Below are 21,397 nucleotides of genomic sequence, written 5' to 3'. Positions count from 1 at the left end.
CCTATATTATTGTTATCTTCACTTTTAAACATAGCTATTAAACGACGCTTTATCGCCATGTTAATTTTTCCGAAAATATTCCGAAAAAAGTTACTAAAACCGACTGCTCATTTCATTTAAAATTTAATAAATTATTTTTAATATTGCAAACTTTGTTCTTAAATTTGTTATTTTATTCGGTTTTTTGAAAATTAACTGATTTTCTGGTTCTGTTTCACGGAACCAAAGCTAAACAACAGCCGACGTCCTCTAACTAACTTAACTACTGCTCTTACTTAACTAACTTCTTGATATTAAAAATCTCAAAAAAAGTCATAGAACTAATTCGTGGTTAATGAAAAATGGCGGAAGCTAGTAGCAGTAACAGTGCTACCCCGAAAGGTATTACAATTTATTTTTAATTTAATTTTGTAATTTTACTTTTTATTTTTAAATTCTATTTTAGCTTATGCAGCCAGCAAGCCTTAGCCTCCTACTTAGCTTAAGTTTCAAATAATTTTTTCAAGGCAGATTGTCATTGGTAGCAGCTAAAACTAACTGAATGTTTTCTTTTCTAGGCTTGTAACTTATAATTATAACATTCTCTGTATAAAACTCTAACTCTGACTTGAAATCTGTATATTTTATTTTATATAATTATAATTTATAATAGCAATGAAGTATAGTAGTCAAAAAAATGAAATTTTGTCAATACTTTTCCTCACTTAAATTGTATGATAAGTCCATCCTTATTAATGATAGTTAGATGGTAAGTGTGTTGATGACATTTTGTCATTATTTACATGTGCATATAATAAATAAACTAACTTTTTGTTTGTATATATTTTAAACTCTAATTCTAGCTCAGATGATGCTTGTTAACATATTAAGTGGTATGAGGGAGTGGAAAAAATTATTTTTTTTTAAATTTTCAATTCTATTTTTAAATTTTCAGTTTTGATTTAATATTTTATAGCCAACATTTTACATGTTCCAGAAGACAGAATCTCTGCTAAAAAACGAAGTTAGTTTGCATTTTGTCAGTTTTTAATTTGGAATAAATTGATAAAGTTCATTTGATTTAATTAATATAATAAGGTTATGGTAACATAGTTTTTATATATACATAGAGTCAGTTACTATATCTTATTCAAGTTACTTATAACTTAATTAATAAAAATTACATGCAATTAGGTCATGGTGACACAGTTACATGTACAGCTTGCAGTCAGAGATTGGATGCCTACAGAGTAGATTGGATGAGGAGACATCCTTTGTTGGGTGTGCTTCTATGCAAGGTTGCTGCTGATGATGATGGGGATGATGTTGATGGTGGCTATTATTATTGCAATTTAAATTTTAAACCCACAATTTTGCAAACACACCACAGAGATGTTTCCAGCTTCACTCAAGAGAGATACAGGTAGGAGAGGATGGAATGGACGAGGCGTGCAGGTGGTGTGCCCTGGAGGGTGACCTTATTTGCTGTGACTTTTGCCACAATGTCTTCTGCAAGCTCTGCATTAGGAGAAATCTTGGAAGAGCGCACCTTAACATCATCCTAAATGCCGGTTAGTGTTTCCTCTCAAGTCATTGCTGTGTTGTGTTTGTTGTAGCTGTGTTGTGTTTTAACCATCCTTTTTTTTAATTTTGTCATGTAGTTTTATTTATAATGTATTTTCTTAATGTAGAGGATGATCAAAAATGGCAATGTTATGTCTGCAACCCGGAACCTCTGCAAGGGTTGGTTGCATCATGCTCTGAAGTTTTCAGTTCAGCTGAGTCTGCCATTTACATGAAAGCCACAAAACGATTGGCTGGCTTCAGTGACCTATCAGATGAGGCCTCTGCTGGGTCCTCCCCCAAGCCTAAACGAATTAGGAAGAGCAAAATTACTGTTGATACTGATGATTCCACATCAGTTATTAAGGTTTGATGTACAGTACATCATTCATAATTATGTATCTATAATTATTTATAATTATTATTTCAAAACTATATATTTTTCATTTTGAAAGAATGATGAGTTGGAGGGAACGGTTTCAGAGAAAGGTGAGGAGATAAATGACAACGAGGTGTACAACGAAGAGGAGGAAGAAGAGGAGGATGAAGTCATCGAACATGTGAAGGATGGAGAAGAAGAAGAAGATGAGGAGGAGGAGGAGGAGGAAGGTATTGATGTGAAGCAAGTATTGAAAAGTATTAAATCAGGATTGAAAAAATCTGAACTTGGGATTAGCAACGAAGATGATGATGAGAACGAAGATGATGTGGACGAGGAGGATCTGAAGCGAATTCTCAGTGAGATTGCAAAGAGAGAAGTGAAGGTGAATGATGTCCTAAATGAAAGTTCTTCCTGCAGTGATCCACCAAAGCAGACCGCTGCTGCTGCATCTAAATCACCTGTTCCCATCCCAGCAGCCACGCCTAATGTTTCAACAGCAGCTAAAAAACAAAAACTTGATAATGAAGTTGTCTATATAAAAACGCCAACCGGAGAAATTGTAGGATTGAAAGCGACTTCTAAATCCTTCAAATCAGCTACTCAACCAAGTGAAACAGCGACTCAGCCTTCAGCAATGGCGTCATCGATGACACCTGCTACTGAAAAAAAACCAAAAGGTCGGCCAAAACTTCCTCTCAAAAAACTTGAAAAATGCATACAAATGCCGGGCTCAACCTCTGGCAAAAAATACCCAAGGGCCAGCACACTAAATAAGAATACTCCAAGCAGCTTGGCTGCAGTAGCCGGATTGAAACTTTCTTCTCGACCTCCCATCATCGATCAGAACAACGTCTGGAACGTTCTAGAAAGATTATTGGCAGCCACACAGTCAATGACCATGCTACTGACCTCTCTGAAGGAAGATCTCAGACGTGCTGCTGCCGTCAGCTCTGGATTTACAGGACCTGGAAAGATTCCTGATTTGAAGAAAAAAAGAAAAGAAGTAGGATGTTTCTCTCCAGATGAAATTTTCATTTGAACAGTTTCATTTTTTTCTATAAATTTTGAAATTTCAATAGTTATTTTATAACATTTTTGTTTTGAAAAAATTCAGTTATCTACTGTCAGCTATACTTCAGTTTGTTTATTTTACTAGGTTGCTGTCAAATTATGGAGAGCATTTTTGGCTTACAAGAAATCCTTTGTTGACATTGAAATTTACACAAAAAAGAAAAAACATCAATCACCACCACAACAGCAACCACATCAGCAGCATCAGTCTCAGCAGCAGCAACTACCACATCCACATAAACTATCGGAGGAGTTTCTACGTGACGACCTAGAGGACAATATTATTTGTGACAATGGTGCCGTGTTTGATGGCAAGTCGAGCGAGTCAGATGAGGAAATGATTGATGAGGATGAGCAGGTTGAGGAGTTGTTGAATATTACATCGGGGACTGATGTCGGTTCGGGAATGTATTTTGGCAAGCAATACCTGACAAATGAAGTTCTGAAAAGCAGTGTCATGTTCAAGCCACAAGCTAAATTGGTGGATAAGTTTGAAAATGGAGGATTGCCTGAAGCTGGTTGCGTTTACGACGCTGATGGTGAACTAGCTTTCAAGAACATTACTAACAATGATGATAAGGTTGAGAATCCTGGAGGTGATGATAATAATAATATTAAGGTTTGATCCCATTTTGGTTTTTTTTTCTAATTGATTCTTAACAATGTTCTCTGTATATGCTACATTTTAATAATTGTTAATGTGTAAATTACTATTTGAAAACTTTTATTAGTTAATTTTATTTCCTATAAAAATTTTAATATATTTTAATTTTATGAAAGTTTGAAGATGTTGCAGATGCTGCCGCCGCCGCTGCTGCAGCTCCGAGCATTGATAAGGTTGAGTCGTCTATGGAAGACCAAAATGATGATTTTGCACTGTAAATGATTGACTGATTAATCGAATATTTGATTGATCGATAGAACATGTTTGGTTGGCTGGCGAGTGGGTCGTCAATCGGTGGATGAATTTTTTTCGTTTTTGTCGTTAAATTTCAGTTCATTTCTTATTAAAAATGTTGACTAAGATTACGCAGTTTCAATTGACCAATTTGGTTTGTCTGTACCGGTGCGGACGCTCGTGGCGGTGCTATTCGTGAACAGCCGGCGGCGTACGGTAGATAAAAAGCTTTGGCTTTCTATAGTTATAGTACTTTGTCCCAATTTTAATGCAATGATTTATTTAAACTCCGTCCTTTAGCGGTCGAAATTTCGCTAACTTGACAATATAATTAACTAATCCTAGAGATTAGTGATGGGCTGCATCACTTCGAAACATTCATTCAAAGATCGCAAAAAGCCAGCAACATTTTTATTGGAACTTAACCCGCGTTCGTTTAGAGTTGCAAACGTTGACGACGATGGTGTCGAACAAAATTACGGAGTCCTGGAGGTTAGGGACAACGATTTGTTATTTCATCAGTCAGACACCTTAACTACCATACTACCAATGGATGCACATTCTAATATATTGAATAGCAGTTCCGAACAACCGGCCCCGATTCGTTGGCCGTTAAAAAGTTTGCGAAGGTACGGTTTCGATGGGGATTTATTTTCGTTTGAGAGTGGCAGAAGATGTGCTACCGGACCTGGAATTTATGCATTTAGGTGCGGCAGATCCGAATTATTATTTCAATTAGTTCAGGAGTCAATTGTAAGACTGGGGAGGGAAGAGGAACAACTTGAAATCAGCAGACGTTTGTTAGTTGATCAACATCAGCAGCAAAATAGGCTGATTAGTACTACCAATCCTCATGGAAGATTAGTGAGTAACAATGTGGATGCATTCAATCATCAGCTTGAAAGTGAAGTTAGAAGTAACATAATTAATGACACTCCAGACCATCTCACTTCTCAGCAAAGCCACCATTTTCTAAACGAACAACATCAGTATATCAACAAAGATGGTTGGTTCCATTCTTAATTGACATTTTATTTTTTTTAAATGTATTTGCTATAATTTGTTATATTAATTGATTATATCTAAATTAAATTATATAGACAAAAGTAGATAATATTTAAGAGTGATGTTCTAAAAGATTTCACCACTTTTCCATTCCCAAACAGCTCAGAACTACGTAAATGCAGAGATCAACCCCACAGCATCCCAACTACCAAACTACGTCAACCAGTCAGATAACCACATCCATATTAATGGTCAAAGCTTTGACCAATCACAGCCCTCTGTTCAGTATGCCCAGTTAGACTTACCAGCCATGCATGATATAAGCAGGCAGCTGAGTAATCACAAAAATGATGATGATGTTGATGATGATGAGGAAAAACCCATAGCTGGTAATGATTGTGATCTTATTATTAAGTCAGATGATGCTGATGGCGGTGATGATAATGATGAGAATAAAGTTCCAGGAAATGGTTACATAAACGTGCCGATAGTCAGTGTTTTCAGTAGAAGTAAATTTCTCAACAACTCCGCCACTACAAATGATAATTTTTCTTCCAGTTGTAAAGGTCTCCACTCATCTAACAACAACAAGTCATCGGCAACAACGACATCGACATCAACAACGACATCAAAAGGTTGCAACAACGCCAGCAACAACAACATGTACTTGAACATCACACCACCCAGTGAAAAAATCAACTACATACAACTCGATCTAGAACCAAACAACAACGTCACTAACAACAGCAGCAGCAGCAGCAAATTAAGCACAATCACATCAACTACATCCTCCACAGCTTCAGCAACGACATTAACACGTGCTAACATCAATAACAACAATGATTGCTATGCCGTCATCGATATGGCTAGAACCCAGGCCATCAGTAACAAAGCATTGCTAATGCAGTCCAATAAAAATTACGATAACTCAAAATATAAGCGCTTTAACAGTACGAATAATTGAGCTTGTTTGTGGGCGGGAAGTATTTTGAATGAATCAATTTAATCAATCAATTTAAAAATATGGCGGGAAAGTTTTATTTTCGATGAAAAGCAAACTTAAGATACAAATTTCTCTTTTTTTTTTTTATTTTTCCTAATTTCATTTTTCTTATAAATTTTTTTTTTTTGAAGAATTTTTAATTTTTCCCATTTTAGTTAAGGAGGGGTCCAGCACTAATTAGTAAGTAATTAGTGAAATAAATTTTTTAAAACAGAAAAAGAAGACAGTTACATTTTATTTTTTTTACATTCTTCTTGTAAAGATTCTTTCATATCTAGATCAGTATCAAAAACACATGTATACATAAGTTAATATTCCATAATATATTTAGTTTTGTCTCATATTAATAAGTTTTTTATATTTTCGTTTTGTAAATAAATCAATAATAAGATGAATAATATATATATTCTGTTATTTTATTTGTAAATAAGATTGTATAAATAATACACACACATACAAACACACATACACACACACATATATATATATTATGGATTTTTTAATGGATGTATGTAAAAAAGGTGCTATGTTAGTTTTATAAATTATTATTATTGTAATATTAAAGATTTTCATTGTTAATATTTAATACTTGATTAAGAATGAATTTGGTTAAAAGTTTATTCCATTTAGAGATGCTATTCTCACGAAGAATATTGACCATATTCACATGTACATAGACATACATACATACATGTATTTGATGTTGTTGAATTAATGTTTTACTGTGTACATATGCACTCACTCACACACACACACACATATATATATATATAGAGAGAGAGAGAGAGAGAGAGATTGAGAGGGTGGTGGAGAATAAGGTTGAGAGAAAGAGTTAATCAATCAGTCAAAGAATACTTTTTATAACAACATTGTTTTCTTTTGTTTCTGAATATCATGTACACACACACACACACACACACACACACACACACACATATATATATATATATATATATATGTATATACATATAATTTTTTATATGTTTAAATTCATATTTTTAAACAACCAGTTATTAATAATGCCTTTAAATATAGTGTATTATGATCAAGCTTTTATTCATTCATTCATTATTTGATGGATTTTATTATTGTTATTGTTGTCGTTGTTGTCCTTACTGCTATTGCTGTTGTTGTATCTTCAATTTTCATAATATTGAATTATTCATATTGATTTGATGTGATTGATTTTTGTGTATTTATATATTTATATATATATATATTTAAATATATATATATATTTAAAATCGTATATTTATATATATATATATATATATTTATATATGTATATATATATATATATATAGTCATGTTATATCTAGTTATATATATTATTAATTTAATATAGTTCAGTGTTGGTTAATGATAACGATGTTCATTGATGATGAAAATTATTGAAGGTTTTTATACGATTTTTGTTTGGAAAATAAATTTTATATGCGTGTGTGTGTCTGTCTGTGTGTGTGTATTAGTGTGTGTTTGTGTCTTTGTATGTAAGTTGAGTTAATACTAGCCAGAAACAACCGGTTTGCTTATGTGATAGTCAATTTGCCAGTATAAGAATCATATTCGATTCCTATCGAATAAATTTTACCAAATAGACATATGTACTTATTTTAAACATTTATATTTTTATAATTATACATTTAAATTTTACAACTGTTGTTAAGTAAGGCGTGGTCTCAAGTTATTCTCAACTCTCTCGAACTGCCTGCGTTCACATGTATCGCTAATAACTGAAGTTTAAATAATGAATTTATATCGTAATAAAACTAAAATCAAATATAATAGATGAATCCAGCCAGCTCTCACCACGAGCTAAGGTGCCTTACTCTGAACTCCTAAGCCTAACTCGTTCTAGGCTAGACGCGTTCCATCCCTTATGAAACTGTACTTGCAGGAGCCAGTTGGAGATTATATATATGTATGTATTTATACGTAAGTGTTCGTTTAAATGTATACATATATATGTGTGTGTGTTTAATTTAGAAACTGAGCTGAGCCAATTGAAAATAGGTAAGTTAGAGTCTGAGCTGAGCCAATAAAATATTGGTAAGTTAGAGACTGAGCTGAGCCAATAAAATATTGGTAAGTTAGAGACTGAGCTGAGCCAATAAAATATTGGTAAGTTAGAGGCTGAGCTGAGCCAATAAAATATTGGTAAGTTAGAGACTGAGCTGAGCCAATAAAATATTGGTAAGTTAGAGACTGAGCTGAGATGGCATACTTTATGCAATCGTACCTGCCAACCGTACTTGCGGGAGCAGGTCGGAAATTCTCACCCTTCATAAACTACGCACGCACCCGTGTATTTAAGTCGACTATATATATATATATATACTTGTTATATGTATGTATATATATATAGGCTGGAAGTAGACCATAATTGATGCAATATTTATGCATGTATGTATGTATGTATGCATATATATGTATACACACACGTTTAAATATATATATACATACATGGAGATGCAATTGTTGCTGAAGCTGATGAAACTCTTTTTGAAAATTCATTCATTGCTTTGTGTTGTTGCTGTGAAGTGAAAAGTAGTTAGCATTGTGTCTGTGTGTGTGTTAGCGTTTGTGTTGTTGTTGTTGTTGCTGCTGCTGCTGCTAGTTATGATGATGATAATGTTTATGTAGTTGCCGTATTGTTGCTGTTGTTATTGTTGGTGTCATTCCTTCCATAGCATTCAACTTAATATAAGATTAGGCTGTAATGTAAACGTTTGATCATATAAACTAATGTTAATTTAATATTTATATCGATAATAACTATTACGATAATAACAGTAATAATTACACTTTAATTTGTATTGTTTTCTATTACTTTTTAGCTTCAAATTTGGATATCATCCGTAGTAATTGAACAATAGAGGCCAGGAGTTAAATCCCATTCAAATTGCCAATATCCTGAAGGGATATAACAAATAAATATCCGGATTATCAAAGTAAATTTCACATTTGAAACAAATTCACCCAGTTATCATACTTCCTACAATCAATTCAAGCAAAGCGTTTCAACACATTTCAATACATTTCGAAGTTTACATTAATAAAAATAACAATAAAAATAATTGTTATTATTATTATTATTCACAATGATGACGTCATAAATACGTCAGAGAATGTGCAGCCAGGCGTTGATATCGCTGAAAAGACAGGACAACAACCAGCCCTGGGGTTTCAGGTTGAAGGGTGGGGCCGACCAGGGCCTGCAGCTTTTCATCGAACATGTTTGTGCTGGTTGTTTTTATCCTATTCATTTTCGTTCGTTCGTTCGTGCGTATGTTGATTCTCCTCTTCCTCAGTCTGTCTATTTATTCATTCTGTCGTTCATTCATTCGTTTATCTCCTAGTTCATTCATTTTCTAATCACTCGATTAATCAATCAATCAATCACACATACTTAATTATTAAACTATAATTTCGTATTTAATAATAATTATAATAAATATAGATACAGCCGAACGGGCGCGCAAGTTATGCGGGGTTGCGAGCCGGGGATCTGGTGCTATCAATCTGCGGCGTGCCCACTGCCAACCTAACCCATGCCCAGGTCAAGGGTGAAATTTTGAGAGCCGGTAATGATATTGATCTCGTTATACAAAGGTCGGTTGTTTGTGTGTTTGTTTGGTTAATTATGTTATTATAAGTAGTAGTATTAGTAGTAGTAGTAGCAGCAGCAGCAGTTATAGCAGCAGCAGTAGTAGCAGTAGTAGTATCAGCAGTAGTAATAGTGTTGTTACTATTGGTTTTCAGGGACGGCGAAGTTAGTGTATCGAGTCATGGTGAAGCCGAACCCGGTAACGAGCCAAGATCGGTCATCGACGAAAAACCGTTACCGAAATTAGGCGGTCCCCGTTTCAAACCGGTACTTCGTGGTTTATCATACCCTTCCTTCATTCATTCATACCTTCATTCATTCATCCATTCATTCATTTATTCATCCATTGATCAATTTTCCCCAGGTTCAACAAAAAACCTTCCAAGTGTTAGAAGAACAACTGCAGCCAGCCGCTAGCAGTGCTGGTGGTGGTGCCTCGCCCGACGCACACGTGGCAGGTTATTATTATGACGTAATTATGACGTAATTTTGATTTAATTATAACGTAACCGTTGTATAATTTTATCACGTAGTTATAATTTTGTTGTCGATCATTAAGATTCAAATTGAGTGAGTGAATCAATCAATCAATCAATCAATCAATCAATTAGCTTATAAAGCGCTATTTCCGCGATGTTCAACAGCGCTCCTCAATGAATTTTGAAAACAGATGGGTCTTGAGATCCGCTCTGAACTTCGCAAGCGATGGAGAAATAGTTAGAGAAGTAGGCAGAATGTGAGTTAGCGAGTAAAATAAATGAAACTGAACGACTGAGTGATTAGAGAAATAAAAAAACGAATGAATACCCTGATCAAACGTGGAATAAATGAACGATTGAACGAACAAACAAACAAATAAAGGAGTAAAATTCCTCTCACCATTATCTAATTCATGGACGCAAGGTCTGTGTGTAATAGATCGTTTGAACTTCTTGAAAAAAATGCATTCAAACAATCAGGTGTGATGTTTATTATTATACGTGTGCTGCTACTTATTAGGAGGGAAAGAGGTAGAGAGCAAGAGAGAGAGAGAGAGGTGCCAAGAAGGAGAGAGAGAGAAAAATACAAAGAAGGATGAAGAGAGACGATGCAGAAAGAGAAAGAAACATGGAACGAAACTCGCAAAGAAAGAGAATGTATATATCCAGGCTCCTATGCATCAGTACTATAAAAATTTATTAGGATGAGGAACAGAGAGAGAGAAAGAGAGAGAGAGAGAAAGAAGTAAAAAAAGAGAAAAGGAGAGAGAGGAAATTATAAATTGATACGAGCAGCCAATGCACATGTTATCATACTATATTTAGGAGCGATCAGGATAGTTAACTCTGTATCAATATCTGTTCAATAGCGCTAACATTTATCATTTTAATTGAAACGGTAAATCGTGAATTAAAAGAGAGAGAGGAGAGAGATAAATGTAAAAAGCAGAGATTGAAAAAAATTAGAAAAAGAGAATATTTATTATATTTTTGTCTGCTGGTACTTTATACACAGTGAGAAAAAATGCTATTTTCAAGTTAAAAATTTTAATTCACCGATCATTCAATCAATCAATCAATCACTAGCCAACCAGCCAGCCAACCAGCTAACCAGCTAACCAGCTAATAACAAAAATAATTTGGAAATTCTATTCAGATGCTCCAAGACCGGCCTCAATTTTCGATCGCAAAAAGCAAGAGAGGTCAGACTACTTAGTGGCCAAGGGCAACACAATTCAAAAAGCCTTCGGAGAGAACCCATATTAACATAATGCCTGCATAAACTAACATATAATTTACATATTTTAACATTAATTTAACGCTAATTTGCATCTATCCGCTTGAATTTAGCGTGAATTTTGTGAAATTATAAGATGGATGTTGCACATCATATGTAAAAATATGATGTGCAACATGAAGGTATAACTAAATGATAACTTATATATATATACATATATCCTTATTTTGATTGTTAATTAATTTATTTTCAATTTTTCAAAATTAATCGTAATAATTAATTTTCGAAAATTTATTTCAAAAAGTTTATAAAATTGAATATGAGAGGAGAAAATTTGATAGGAATCACAAACTTTTGAAGCACGTAAATATTGTATATCAAAGAAGCTTTGATTGTTAACTTAAATCAGATTTATATATAGAAGTCTGTGTGTGTGTGTGTGTGTGTGTGTGTGTGTGTGTGTGTGTGTGTGTGTGTGTGTGTGTGTGTGTGTGTGTGTGTGTGTGTGTGTGTGTGTAACATAACGAAAAAAAAAATACATATGCAAAAAATGTATCGAGTTAAATATAACATACATGCATGTTTAACCATATAACTTTAGAAAAATGAATTATATTTATAATTTATTACATATAATAACAATAATAATAATTTATTATTATTTAGTTGAAGCATTAGGTCTATGACATTAATCAGATAATGTACCTTCATTTACGTTTGGTTACGAGGAATTTGTGATATTTACACAATTTAATTAATCAATTTAATTAATTATTTATATAACTAGATAATTAATTAGTTAAGTAAGTAAGTAATCAATTACTAAACAAATGGAAGCAACTGAAAATGATTCTAAATGAGATAAACGCAAGAAAAAAAGTTAAGAACAAATTTTGAAATGTTCGTCTTGGAAGAATCAACAATTAACCAATCAAATTTGAAAACGTCATCTCATTAAAATACACAAAATTTCATTAGCCAATCATGTCAGAGAACCTCAACCCATTATTTTTCTCGACCATCTTCTTAACCAATCAAATTTGGAACTCTCATAAAGAATTGACGGACCAATAAACTTTTACACCTCCATCTCATTATTATTCCCGACTAGCCGGCCGACCAATCACATTTTAGCACCTCATTTCATCAATAATCATGAGTTAAATAATCGCCCCGAGCTTAATAATTAATATTCATGTGATGCTAATTAAAGAAAGGATTTAAACTCCTGTCGTAAGAATCCAGTGACGTCATGCTCTTTTCTCTTGATTTTATCAGAGTCGTTGTTGGCGTCTGGAAGAATTCGGCGTCATCATCATCATCCTCTTCTCCGTGTATTACGTCACTGTTGTTGTTGTTGTTTTGTTGTTGTTGTTGTTTCGCCATTGAGGGTATTAATGAAAATTTGGGATTTTCCGAAGCGGAAATACCAAACACCTTGAAATAGAATTATAAAATTGTGAGATTGTCATGTTACACATTCTTACGTCACCACAAACATCATCATTGGCATCGGCAACAATAACAACATCAACAACAGCTTCAACAAAAACATCAACAACAACAACAAAGATATCAACAACAACGGCGTCAACAACAACATCAACAACAACAACATCATCAACATCAACAACAACATCAACAACAAGAAATTACGATTGGTGGAGAAGGTGCTTTGCGTTTCAGCGGGCTATCAGTAACAGATAAAGGCCTGATATGTAGATTGGTAATACTACTTTTGTCGTTGTTGATATTTTTGATGTTGCTAATGTTGCTGTTGATGTTGCTGTTGATGTTGTTGTTGATGTTGTTGTTGTTGGGTTTTTCGTTCATCAGCGGAGTAGTATGAATACTCACATTTTCAGTAGTTTTGCCAGCACCGCTACTCGCATTACTAATGGTACTAGATCTTATGTTGTTATTACTACTGCTGCTGTTGTTGTTGTTGTTGTTGTTGTTGTTGCTGTGACGTAATAACTTGTTTACATTTCCGGAAGTATTGAAACTAATGTTACTATTATTAGACGATCTATTTTTAGCACTGTTACTAAGGCTACTATTAATACTACTAGATGATGACCTTTTGTTACTATTATTCTGGGGCCTGTAGATTTTGTTGTTGTTGTTGTTGTTGTTGATGTTTGAACGGTCTGAAGAGGTATTGTAGTCAACCAGTAAGACCGTTTTTGAATTTAGGGAATTAGGCTGTGGGGTCACCTTACGTAATGATGACGTGGATGAAGTTGATGCCCTGGTTGTCGGGATTTCCGGTTTTTCCAGTGCATCAGTTTCGTTTCTGTTCAACTGCGTAATAGTGGAATGAATGAATAAATGGGTGGATGAATGGATGGATGGATGAATGAATGAATGAATGAATGAACGAACGAATGAACTCTATATATCTCTATATAACGCTATATAACCCAATATAATAATTTTACTTAACATATCTTATGAAAGTGGAAGGAAAAACGCGGAAATAGCTTAAAAAAACATGGAATGGGAATTTTTCTGGAACGTTGTCCTAAATGGGAGTTCGGGAGGGGATCGGGAATGAGAGAAAAAAATGGGAAGGATTTGGGATCGCATTTCAATTCCCGCTCAACTACAGCAGTGTAACAACAAGATAATAATAATAATAATAACAAAACAATAATGACAATAATAATAATAATAATAATTAGATAATAATTATAATAATAATAATAATTATAATAATTATTATAACCTACGTACAGTGTTGGATGTTAAAAATTCAAAAGACTGAGGGTATCTGGATGAGGTGTTTGAATACTTGGGATTCTCAATCTTTTCAACGCTCTTCTGCCTGTTACGATGAATGAAAAACACTGCTGCTGCTACTACTGCTGCTGCTGCTGCTACTACTGCTACTACTACTACTGCTATTACTACTACTGCTACTACTACTGCTGCTACTACTTCTACTGCTACTACTACTACTACTGCTGCTACATCACAATCATCATCACAATCATCATCACCGGCTTACTCACTTCATTTTTTGTTTCTTCTTTTTGATGAGTATGTAAGATATCGCCATGATGATTAAAAAGAGGAACAAAACTCCAAATAATATGCCAAACACAAAATAACTATTTCGGGCTTTTGTCACTTCTTTGGTGGGTGAGGTGGAGATAATGATGATGATGATGATGACGTTTGTGGCGATGATGATAATGATGATGACGTTTGTGGTGATGATGATGATAATGATGTATAATTGATGAAACGAACGAACGAATGAATGAACGAGTACTTGTTATTCTATGAAAAAATGAATAAACAGTTAAAAAATGAATGAATGAATGAATGAATGAACGAATGAATGAATGAATGAACGAATGAATGAAAGAATGAATGAATGAATGAACAAACGAATGAACGAACGAATGAACGAATAAATATTCAAAATTTTTACAATTTAGTACATCTATTCAAATTAGAGTTTTTCTTAAAAAAATTTTTCCCTTTAAAATGTCATCATCATCATCATCATCATCATCATCATCATCATCATCATCATCATCATCATCATCATCATCATCATCATCATCATCATACTCACCATCTTCCCCAATATCGTCATCATCATCAGTGGCGTATGTTCCATTGGTTGTGATGTTGTTGCTGTTCTCAATGTTACTGATATTTGTAACGTTGTAAAAGTCTTCAAAATTATTATTATTATTATCATTATTATCAATATTATTATTATTATTATTATTATTATTATTATTATTATTTGATGATGATAATGATAATGGCGATGACGGTAATAGTAACGATGATAACCAAGACGATGATGATAATGATGTTGATGTTGTTGTTGTTGTTGACGAGTCGTTAAAAAAACTTGTAGTCTCTTTGGCGGACATTTTAGGGATCGAGTTAATTTTTAAATTTTGATGCTGTTGTTGTTGTTATTGTTGTTGTTGATGTTGTTGTTGTTGTTGTTGATAGATTACTATTGCAAACAGAGAAGATGTCGTTTTCCAGCTGTCAGAGTTTTTAGAATTTATTATTTTATTATTTATTATTATTTAAAATATTAAAAAATTATTATTTATTATTAAATTTTAATATATTTATTAGAAAAAAATTAAACACATACACACACCACACACACAAACACGCACACTCACACACACACACACACGCACAAGTATGATGCACGTGTATGTATTTGTGTGTTTGTATGTATGCATGTATATATATACACAGACACAAATATATGTTATGGTTTCCAGCCACTGATGTTTATGATTTAGGCTGGTCCTAAGTATGTACATGAGAAGAGCTTGCGATACTGATGATGATGATGATGATGGCAAGGGTGCTGATGATGATGACAATGATGTTGATGATGATGAATTTAATTTAAAAATATAAATACTAAACCTATGAACTCGTACATACATATACAATACATACGTACAACACAAACATACATACATACATACATACAAACATAAACTCACTTAAATATACTATGTATGCACTTAGCACAGGTAAAAACACGTAAATCGCACTTGAAATACACACACATACATACGTACACACACATATACAAAACATGCACACACATACATACATATATACCTACCTACACATACACACACATATAAACCGTTATATTCTAACAATTTTTCGGTTAAACCTTAAGGTAAGGTAGGTTTACAATAAATAATTAAAATGAAACTAACCTTTTTTTCAGTATTTTATCACCATTACTGCAAAAAATTTGTATTATTAATAATAATTATCAATAATATTAATAAATTAATAATATTATTGGACGATAACTTTTATTATTAATCAATTCAGTGGCTAACAGGCATAAAATGACAGATTTTTATTGGTGATGATCCGCTCTTTAACTTTAAACTATCAAATCTATACTCTACTAATAAGTATAACGAAGGTTATTAAAAATTAATAACAATGTTATATATATATATATATATATATATATATATATATATATGAAAATACATACATATATATATATATATATATATATATATATATATATGAATATATATACATATATATATATATGTATATATATATATATATATATATATATATATATATATATATATATATATATATATATATATATATATATATATATATATATATATATATATATATATATATATATATATATATATATATATATATATATATATATATATATATATTTGCACCTGTAGCTACAATGTGCATTTGTGTGGGGCTATTGATCTTTGCATACATTTTGTCTGTCAAAAATGAGCAATGAATGAAATATTTATATATGTATATGTATAAATTAGTAATGTGTTGATGTTAAGTTTGTTTGTTTATTATTAAAATATTATTTTGTACTTTTGTATGTAAGAAATTTTGTTTTTTAACGTGATTTTTTGTGTTCTTGTATTTCTAAGATTAGTTTCAATGATAAATTTAATTTATATAAACGCACCCTCCTTAATTTCAATTTCGGCCCTGTAACAGTTTCGTAACAGGCGCTTAAATTTGAAATTTTAAAATTCCGGAATTCTATTGATTAGGCGGTCAGTCCCCAGTAAACGCATTGACGCTCACGTACGTAAATTCAATATATATGGTTTTGTTAAATAGCATATATATATTTGTTAATTTTTCGTTAATTCTCGTTTTATTTTAGAATATAAATCTAAAATCCGGAAAGAAAACCGGAAAAATTACTTTTTAATTTTTTAAGAATCGAAGTTAGTGTAGCGTAGCTGTTGTAAATTTAGTTAACGATCATGAGCGAACCCACGTTAGATGATGTCACTCAGGTTTTATTTCAATTTTTTAAATTAAATTATTCATTAATTTAAAAATGATTGAAAAATTAGACTGGATACTTGTATTGTATTATAATTAAATAAAATTGAATTGTTATTTTATTTCTTGTATTGTTGGACTACTGTCTAAAAACTAAACACTGCTAAAATAAAATAATCTGCTAATGTTTTATTTTTAATTATTGAAGTTACATGAGAGATCAGATATGAGTACTGAGGTTTTTTCAAAATTATTTCTAGGCCATATTAGAAAGAGCCAAGCAGCGCAAAGAAATGCTTTCCAAAATGATCAACAGCAACAACAGTAGTAGTAATAACGAACCGAAAACATCACCATCTTCACTTAAAAATAGATCCAATAGTAACTCGACTGGTGCCACAACTACTTCTAATTCTGACGATGGTAGTCCACTTTTAGTTGAATCACTGTTTAAAATTTTTATGTTTTAGTTATTGATTGTGGATTGTTTGAATGAATAAATTATATATATATTCTATTCATTTATTTATTTATTGACTATTTGATCAATTGATTCTGGATGATAGGTGTTTGTTTATTTTATTTGTTGTTTTTGTTTTCTTTAGTGTCCCCCAATAAAAGACAATGTTTAAAAGAGATTGATTCAAATGTTGGCACGCCTATAATGGTTTCTAAGTCTGGCAGCGACGCTAGAGGTAGTATATTTGTGGAAATTATGAATTTAAATAATTAGAATAAAAAATTAGAATTGTAATTTTTTTAACTTGTAAGTTTTGCCATTACAGGTTCGGATTTGCTCATAAGTTTATAATTATTTTTGAAATTTATTCAATAGACGTCGGGATTGACAGTTTCTCAGCCACTGCCAATCAGAGTTCTTCAAGAAAGTTGAGATTGGCAGCCCTGGCCGAGAAACTGAATGAGTGGGAGGATGAATCAAATATACATTACAATATAAGGTGTACTACTTTTGTTATACCTATAATTACTTATAATAATTCACCTATTTCAGTTATAATTTAAAAACTTATGATTTAATCCATTCATATTTATTTACTTTTTATTAATATTTAAATTGTTTCCATTTCCATGCTCCTCTTACTGAAGCAGAACTGAAAGAGCGACAACACCATCTAAATATAGAAATAAATTTGATACTGCTGCTGTCAAGTCCACCTCTCAGCTATCATCATCAACAACTCCATCATCATCATCAACAACTCCATCATCATCATCAAAAACTCCATCATCATCATCAACAACTCCGTCATCATCATCATCATATTCTTCTACATCCTCTTCATCGTCAGTTGCTAAAACCACCACAACTAAAATAAACATAAAGACAACTAATGGCAATAATAATCGCAGCAGTACTGATACTAGTACCCCAATTAAAAGTGAAACTATCAAAATAACAGTGGAAAAACCAAAAGTCGAGATTGCAGTTGGAAAAACCCACACTAGCTCAGTTTCAGTTATCATCAACAGTGGTGGAAATGGCAAGAATGCCAATGTGAGTAGTGATAAAGTAAAGTTTGATGATGAAAGTGGGAAAAACCCATCATTGCCTGATACTAAGAGTACCAATTCTACACCCAATGCTGCTGCTGCTGCTGCAAATCCTTCATCATCATCATTAAGCAGTACGAATAATTCTGGCATCAACAGCAATAACAATTCGCATGCTGCATTGCTAAGACGCATTGATGACATTAAATCTGCATGCAACAACAACAACAATAATATTAATAATAAAGACGTTAATAGTAGAGGTGGTCGCAGATTGAATGATAGCTTTGGTGACGAACCAACCAGAAAGTCCGTCCGTGAGCGTTTGTCTGCCTGGAAAAACCGAGTTCAACAAACTTCGGTTCGTATTTTTATAATTATATTTATAATAATTATTAAATATATCACGATCATAATTATATATAATAATTTTTGCGATATGACAGTCTGTTCCTATGCCTGCTTTAGCCTTCACACCGACCACTAATAGCAAAATGAAGCAATCTGCAGCTGTCCAATCAGCCCGCAGAAAATCAAACGACAAGAAAAAACCATCGGCCAGTAGGAGATCCTCTAGCTTGAAGAAGAAATCTGATTGGACGCCAGGAGGTAAGGCTACTCCCAGTAAGTCTCCCGTTGGTGGAATGAAGGTGCAAACCTCAACGGAGAGATTGCAGAAGAAATTGATTGAACAAGTTCAGTCTGATTCTAAGGTAATGATCAGTATGACATTACCATTAATTATAATTATATTATAAATATTAATAAGTATTTTATTATGATTATAATTTGCAAAGGCGCAAACGTTAAAAAAAGAAAGAGAAAATGAGCTAGCAGCTGTTGGATGCAGATGGGAGACTGAGAAATTAAACGACGACGATGATGATGATAATGATGCTAAAGCCTGTGCTGCTGATGATGATGCTGCTGGTCATTTCACTGGAGCTGATACTGATAATGATACTTGTCGTCAGGGTGGTGATGGTGCAGCAGCTGTTACACCTCTGAATAAGAAGGAAGAGAAAAGGAATAAACTCAGAAGTGGTATGATGATGGTGGCGATGATGATGACGACGACGATGATGTTTGTGTGATGATGATGATGCTTGAGGAATTTGGAAATAATAATAATTATGATGATGATGATGATGAAATAATGATCTAATTGATCCCAAAATGCACTTGAGTTAATTCCAATTTTGTATTTTTTAAACTAGAATTTGACTGCAAATTGAAGATGATGGGTTTCGACATTGAAGACAGCAGCAGCAACAACAACACTAATAAAACATCAACAACATACTTCAACATCACCAAAAATAGCAACACCCAACATACGTCAACAACAGCCATTACTAACAACAACAACAACAACAAAAATACTGGAAAACCTCATTCCCTGTTCAATCTTGTTAACAATAATTCAGGTATCCCACCTCCGAAACCGCCAAGACTGTTGAGTTCGAACGATGACTCAGCAAAGATAATAAATAATAATAATGGTGTTAAGGATAAATTTATCGATTCATTCGACGATGATGATGGTGACTGTAACAATAACATTAATGATGATGATAATCAGAAGGGTGTAACTTTTGGTGATGTGGCTTACAATGAGTACAGTGTTGCTTCATCAGATAGCATTTTGAGGTTCTCGTAGTCACTCTAATTGTTGTTGTGGCTTTGGTTGTTGTTATTTTAATTATGGTTGTTTTTAAAGTTTGCTGTAACTTTGATTTATTGAATTTTTAAATCCTAATTATCATCATCTTAACTGTTAAGATGATAGAATAGATTGATTGATTGGTTTGGCTTGGTTGCCGATTGTATGATTAATTGATCAGTTCACTAATTAATTGATTGACTGATTAATTGATTGACCGTTAATTAATTGATTGACAGTTAATTAATTAATTAATTAATTAATTGATTCTTGCAACAGTTCAAATAGCGCAATGGAGAACAAGTCCAAAAGCAATGATGGCTATAAAAGTCAGCCATCAAACATATATGAATCCATAACAGAGGAATCGGCCGTAGATGACGATGATGATGATGATAGCGATGATGATAACGATGATGATAACGATGATGATGTTGATGTTAGCGGGATTCTAGATGATAACAATAATAATAATGATGATGATGATGGACTCGCCGTCCAAATTCCACCAAATGATGTTAAAACTAACGACGACAATAATAATAATAATGACGATTATGATGACACCTACAATATTAATGATGAAAAATCTTCAGTTAGTGTTGTTGTTTGTTGTTGTGTTTGTCGTTATTATTGTCAATCAATCAACAATATATTCACGCCATGAAAGAATCAATCTATTCAACCAGCGAACAAACAAACCAATAATTAAATAAACAAAGCAATCAATCAATCACTTGATCAATCATTCAACCAACCGATCGAAATTCAGGCTCCTGTTGTGATGAGAAAACACACTAAGAGAAGGTCAGGGTCGTTTCAAAAACCCAGGGGTTACATATCATTGCAAGAGTATAGACAACAGGTGCGCGCGTGTGTGTGTGTGCTTGTTTTATTGGTGTGATAAATTTATGGAATCTTTCTTAATGGTGGTTATATTTAGAACTTTAATTCTTATTGGTTCTATTATTTAGAATGTTAAATCTCATAGGTTGGTTTATTTTTTAAGAATCTCAATTCTCACTGGTCCATTGTATTTATATATTTAAAAAAAATTCCAACTAATCAGCAATCGAGGCCTAAAAGTCAACCACCCCCAAGCAAACAGCAGAGAACATCTAGAAATAATAATAATAACAATAATAATAACAACAATAATAACGATGGAGATGGCAATAATT

The 21,397-nt window shown here is 32.8% G+C and overlaps 5 protein-coding genes across 5 annotated transcripts; 4 read left to right on the top strand and 1 right to left on the bottom strand.

Annotated features, from left to right (window-relative positions):
• Positions 1 to 82: 82 nt before the first annotated feature.
• HELRODRAFT_189092 (hypothetical protein) lies at positions 83 to 3,877 on the top strand (the record flags this gene model as incomplete). Its single annotated transcript, XM_009027065.1, has 8 exons — positions 83 to 381; positions 977 to 1,003; positions 1,174 to 1,277; positions 1,370 to 1,550; positions 1,671 to 1,909; positions 1,998 to 2,927; positions 3,183 to 3,614; positions 3,776 to 3,877. The coding sequence occupies exons 1-8, from the start codon at positions 342 to 344 to the stop codon at positions 3,875 to 3,877; spliced, it is 2,055 nt and encodes a 684-aa protein (XP_009025313.1). The 5' UTR covers positions 83 to 341.
• Positions 3,878 to 4,316: 439 nt separating this feature from the next.
• Positions 4,317 to 4,640, top strand: HELRODRAFT_137354 (hypothetical protein; the record flags this gene model as incomplete). The annotated part of the gene is made up of 2 exons (XM_009027064.1): positions 4,317 to 4,414; positions 4,475 to 4,640. Coding segments are annotated over 2 exons (264 nt in total), but the record flags the coding sequence as incomplete, so codon positions are not given.
• A 3,951-nt stretch (positions 4,641 to 8,591) lies between these two features.
• HELRODRAFT_154200 (hypothetical protein) lies at positions 8,592 to 11,224 on the top strand (the record flags this gene model as incomplete). Its single annotated transcript, XM_009027063.1, has 7 exons — positions 8,592 to 8,852; positions 9,027 to 9,137; positions 9,362 to 9,514; positions 9,541 to 9,543; positions 9,668 to 9,775; positions 9,873 to 9,966; positions 11,144 to 11,224. Coding segments are annotated over exons 2-7 (547 nt in total), but the record flags the coding sequence as incomplete, so codon positions are not given.
• A 1,203-nt stretch (positions 11,225 to 12,427) lies between these two features.
• Positions 12,428 to 15,120, bottom strand: HELRODRAFT_163082 (hypothetical protein; the record flags this gene model as incomplete). The annotated part of the gene is made up of 6 exons (XM_009027062.1): positions 12,428 to 12,661; positions 12,881 to 13,157; positions 13,305 to 13,475; positions 14,239 to 14,359; positions 14,811 to 14,912; positions 15,099 to 15,120. 6 exons carry the CDS (start codon positions 15,118 to 15,120, stop codon positions 12,428 to 12,430), a joined length of 927 nt encoding a protein of 308 aa, XP_009025310.1.
• Positions 15,121 to 17,705: 2,585 nt separating this feature from the next.
• Positions 17,706 to 20,213, top strand: HELRODRAFT_163081 (hypothetical protein; the record flags this gene model as incomplete). Its single annotated transcript, XM_009027061.1, has 6 exons — positions 17,706 to 17,736; positions 17,877 to 18,000; positions 18,413 to 18,914; positions 19,000 to 19,266; positions 19,351 to 19,597; positions 19,903 to 20,213. 6 exons carry the CDS (start codon positions 17,706 to 17,708, stop codon positions 20,211 to 20,213), a joined length of 1,482 nt encoding a protein of 493 aa, XP_009025309.1.
• Positions 20,214 to 21,397: the final 1,184 nt, after the last annotated feature.

Source organism: Helobdella robusta (genome assembly GCF_000326865.2).
Source record: "Helobdella robusta unplaced genomic scaffold HELROscaffold_5, whole genome shotgun sequence".
Taxonomy (NCBI): domain Eukaryota; kingdom Metazoa; phylum Annelida; class Clitellata; order Rhynchobdellida; family Glossiphoniidae; genus Helobdella; species Helobdella robusta.
Note: the sequence above shows the minus strand (reverse complement) of the source record. Positions and strands in the feature narration are given on the sequence as shown.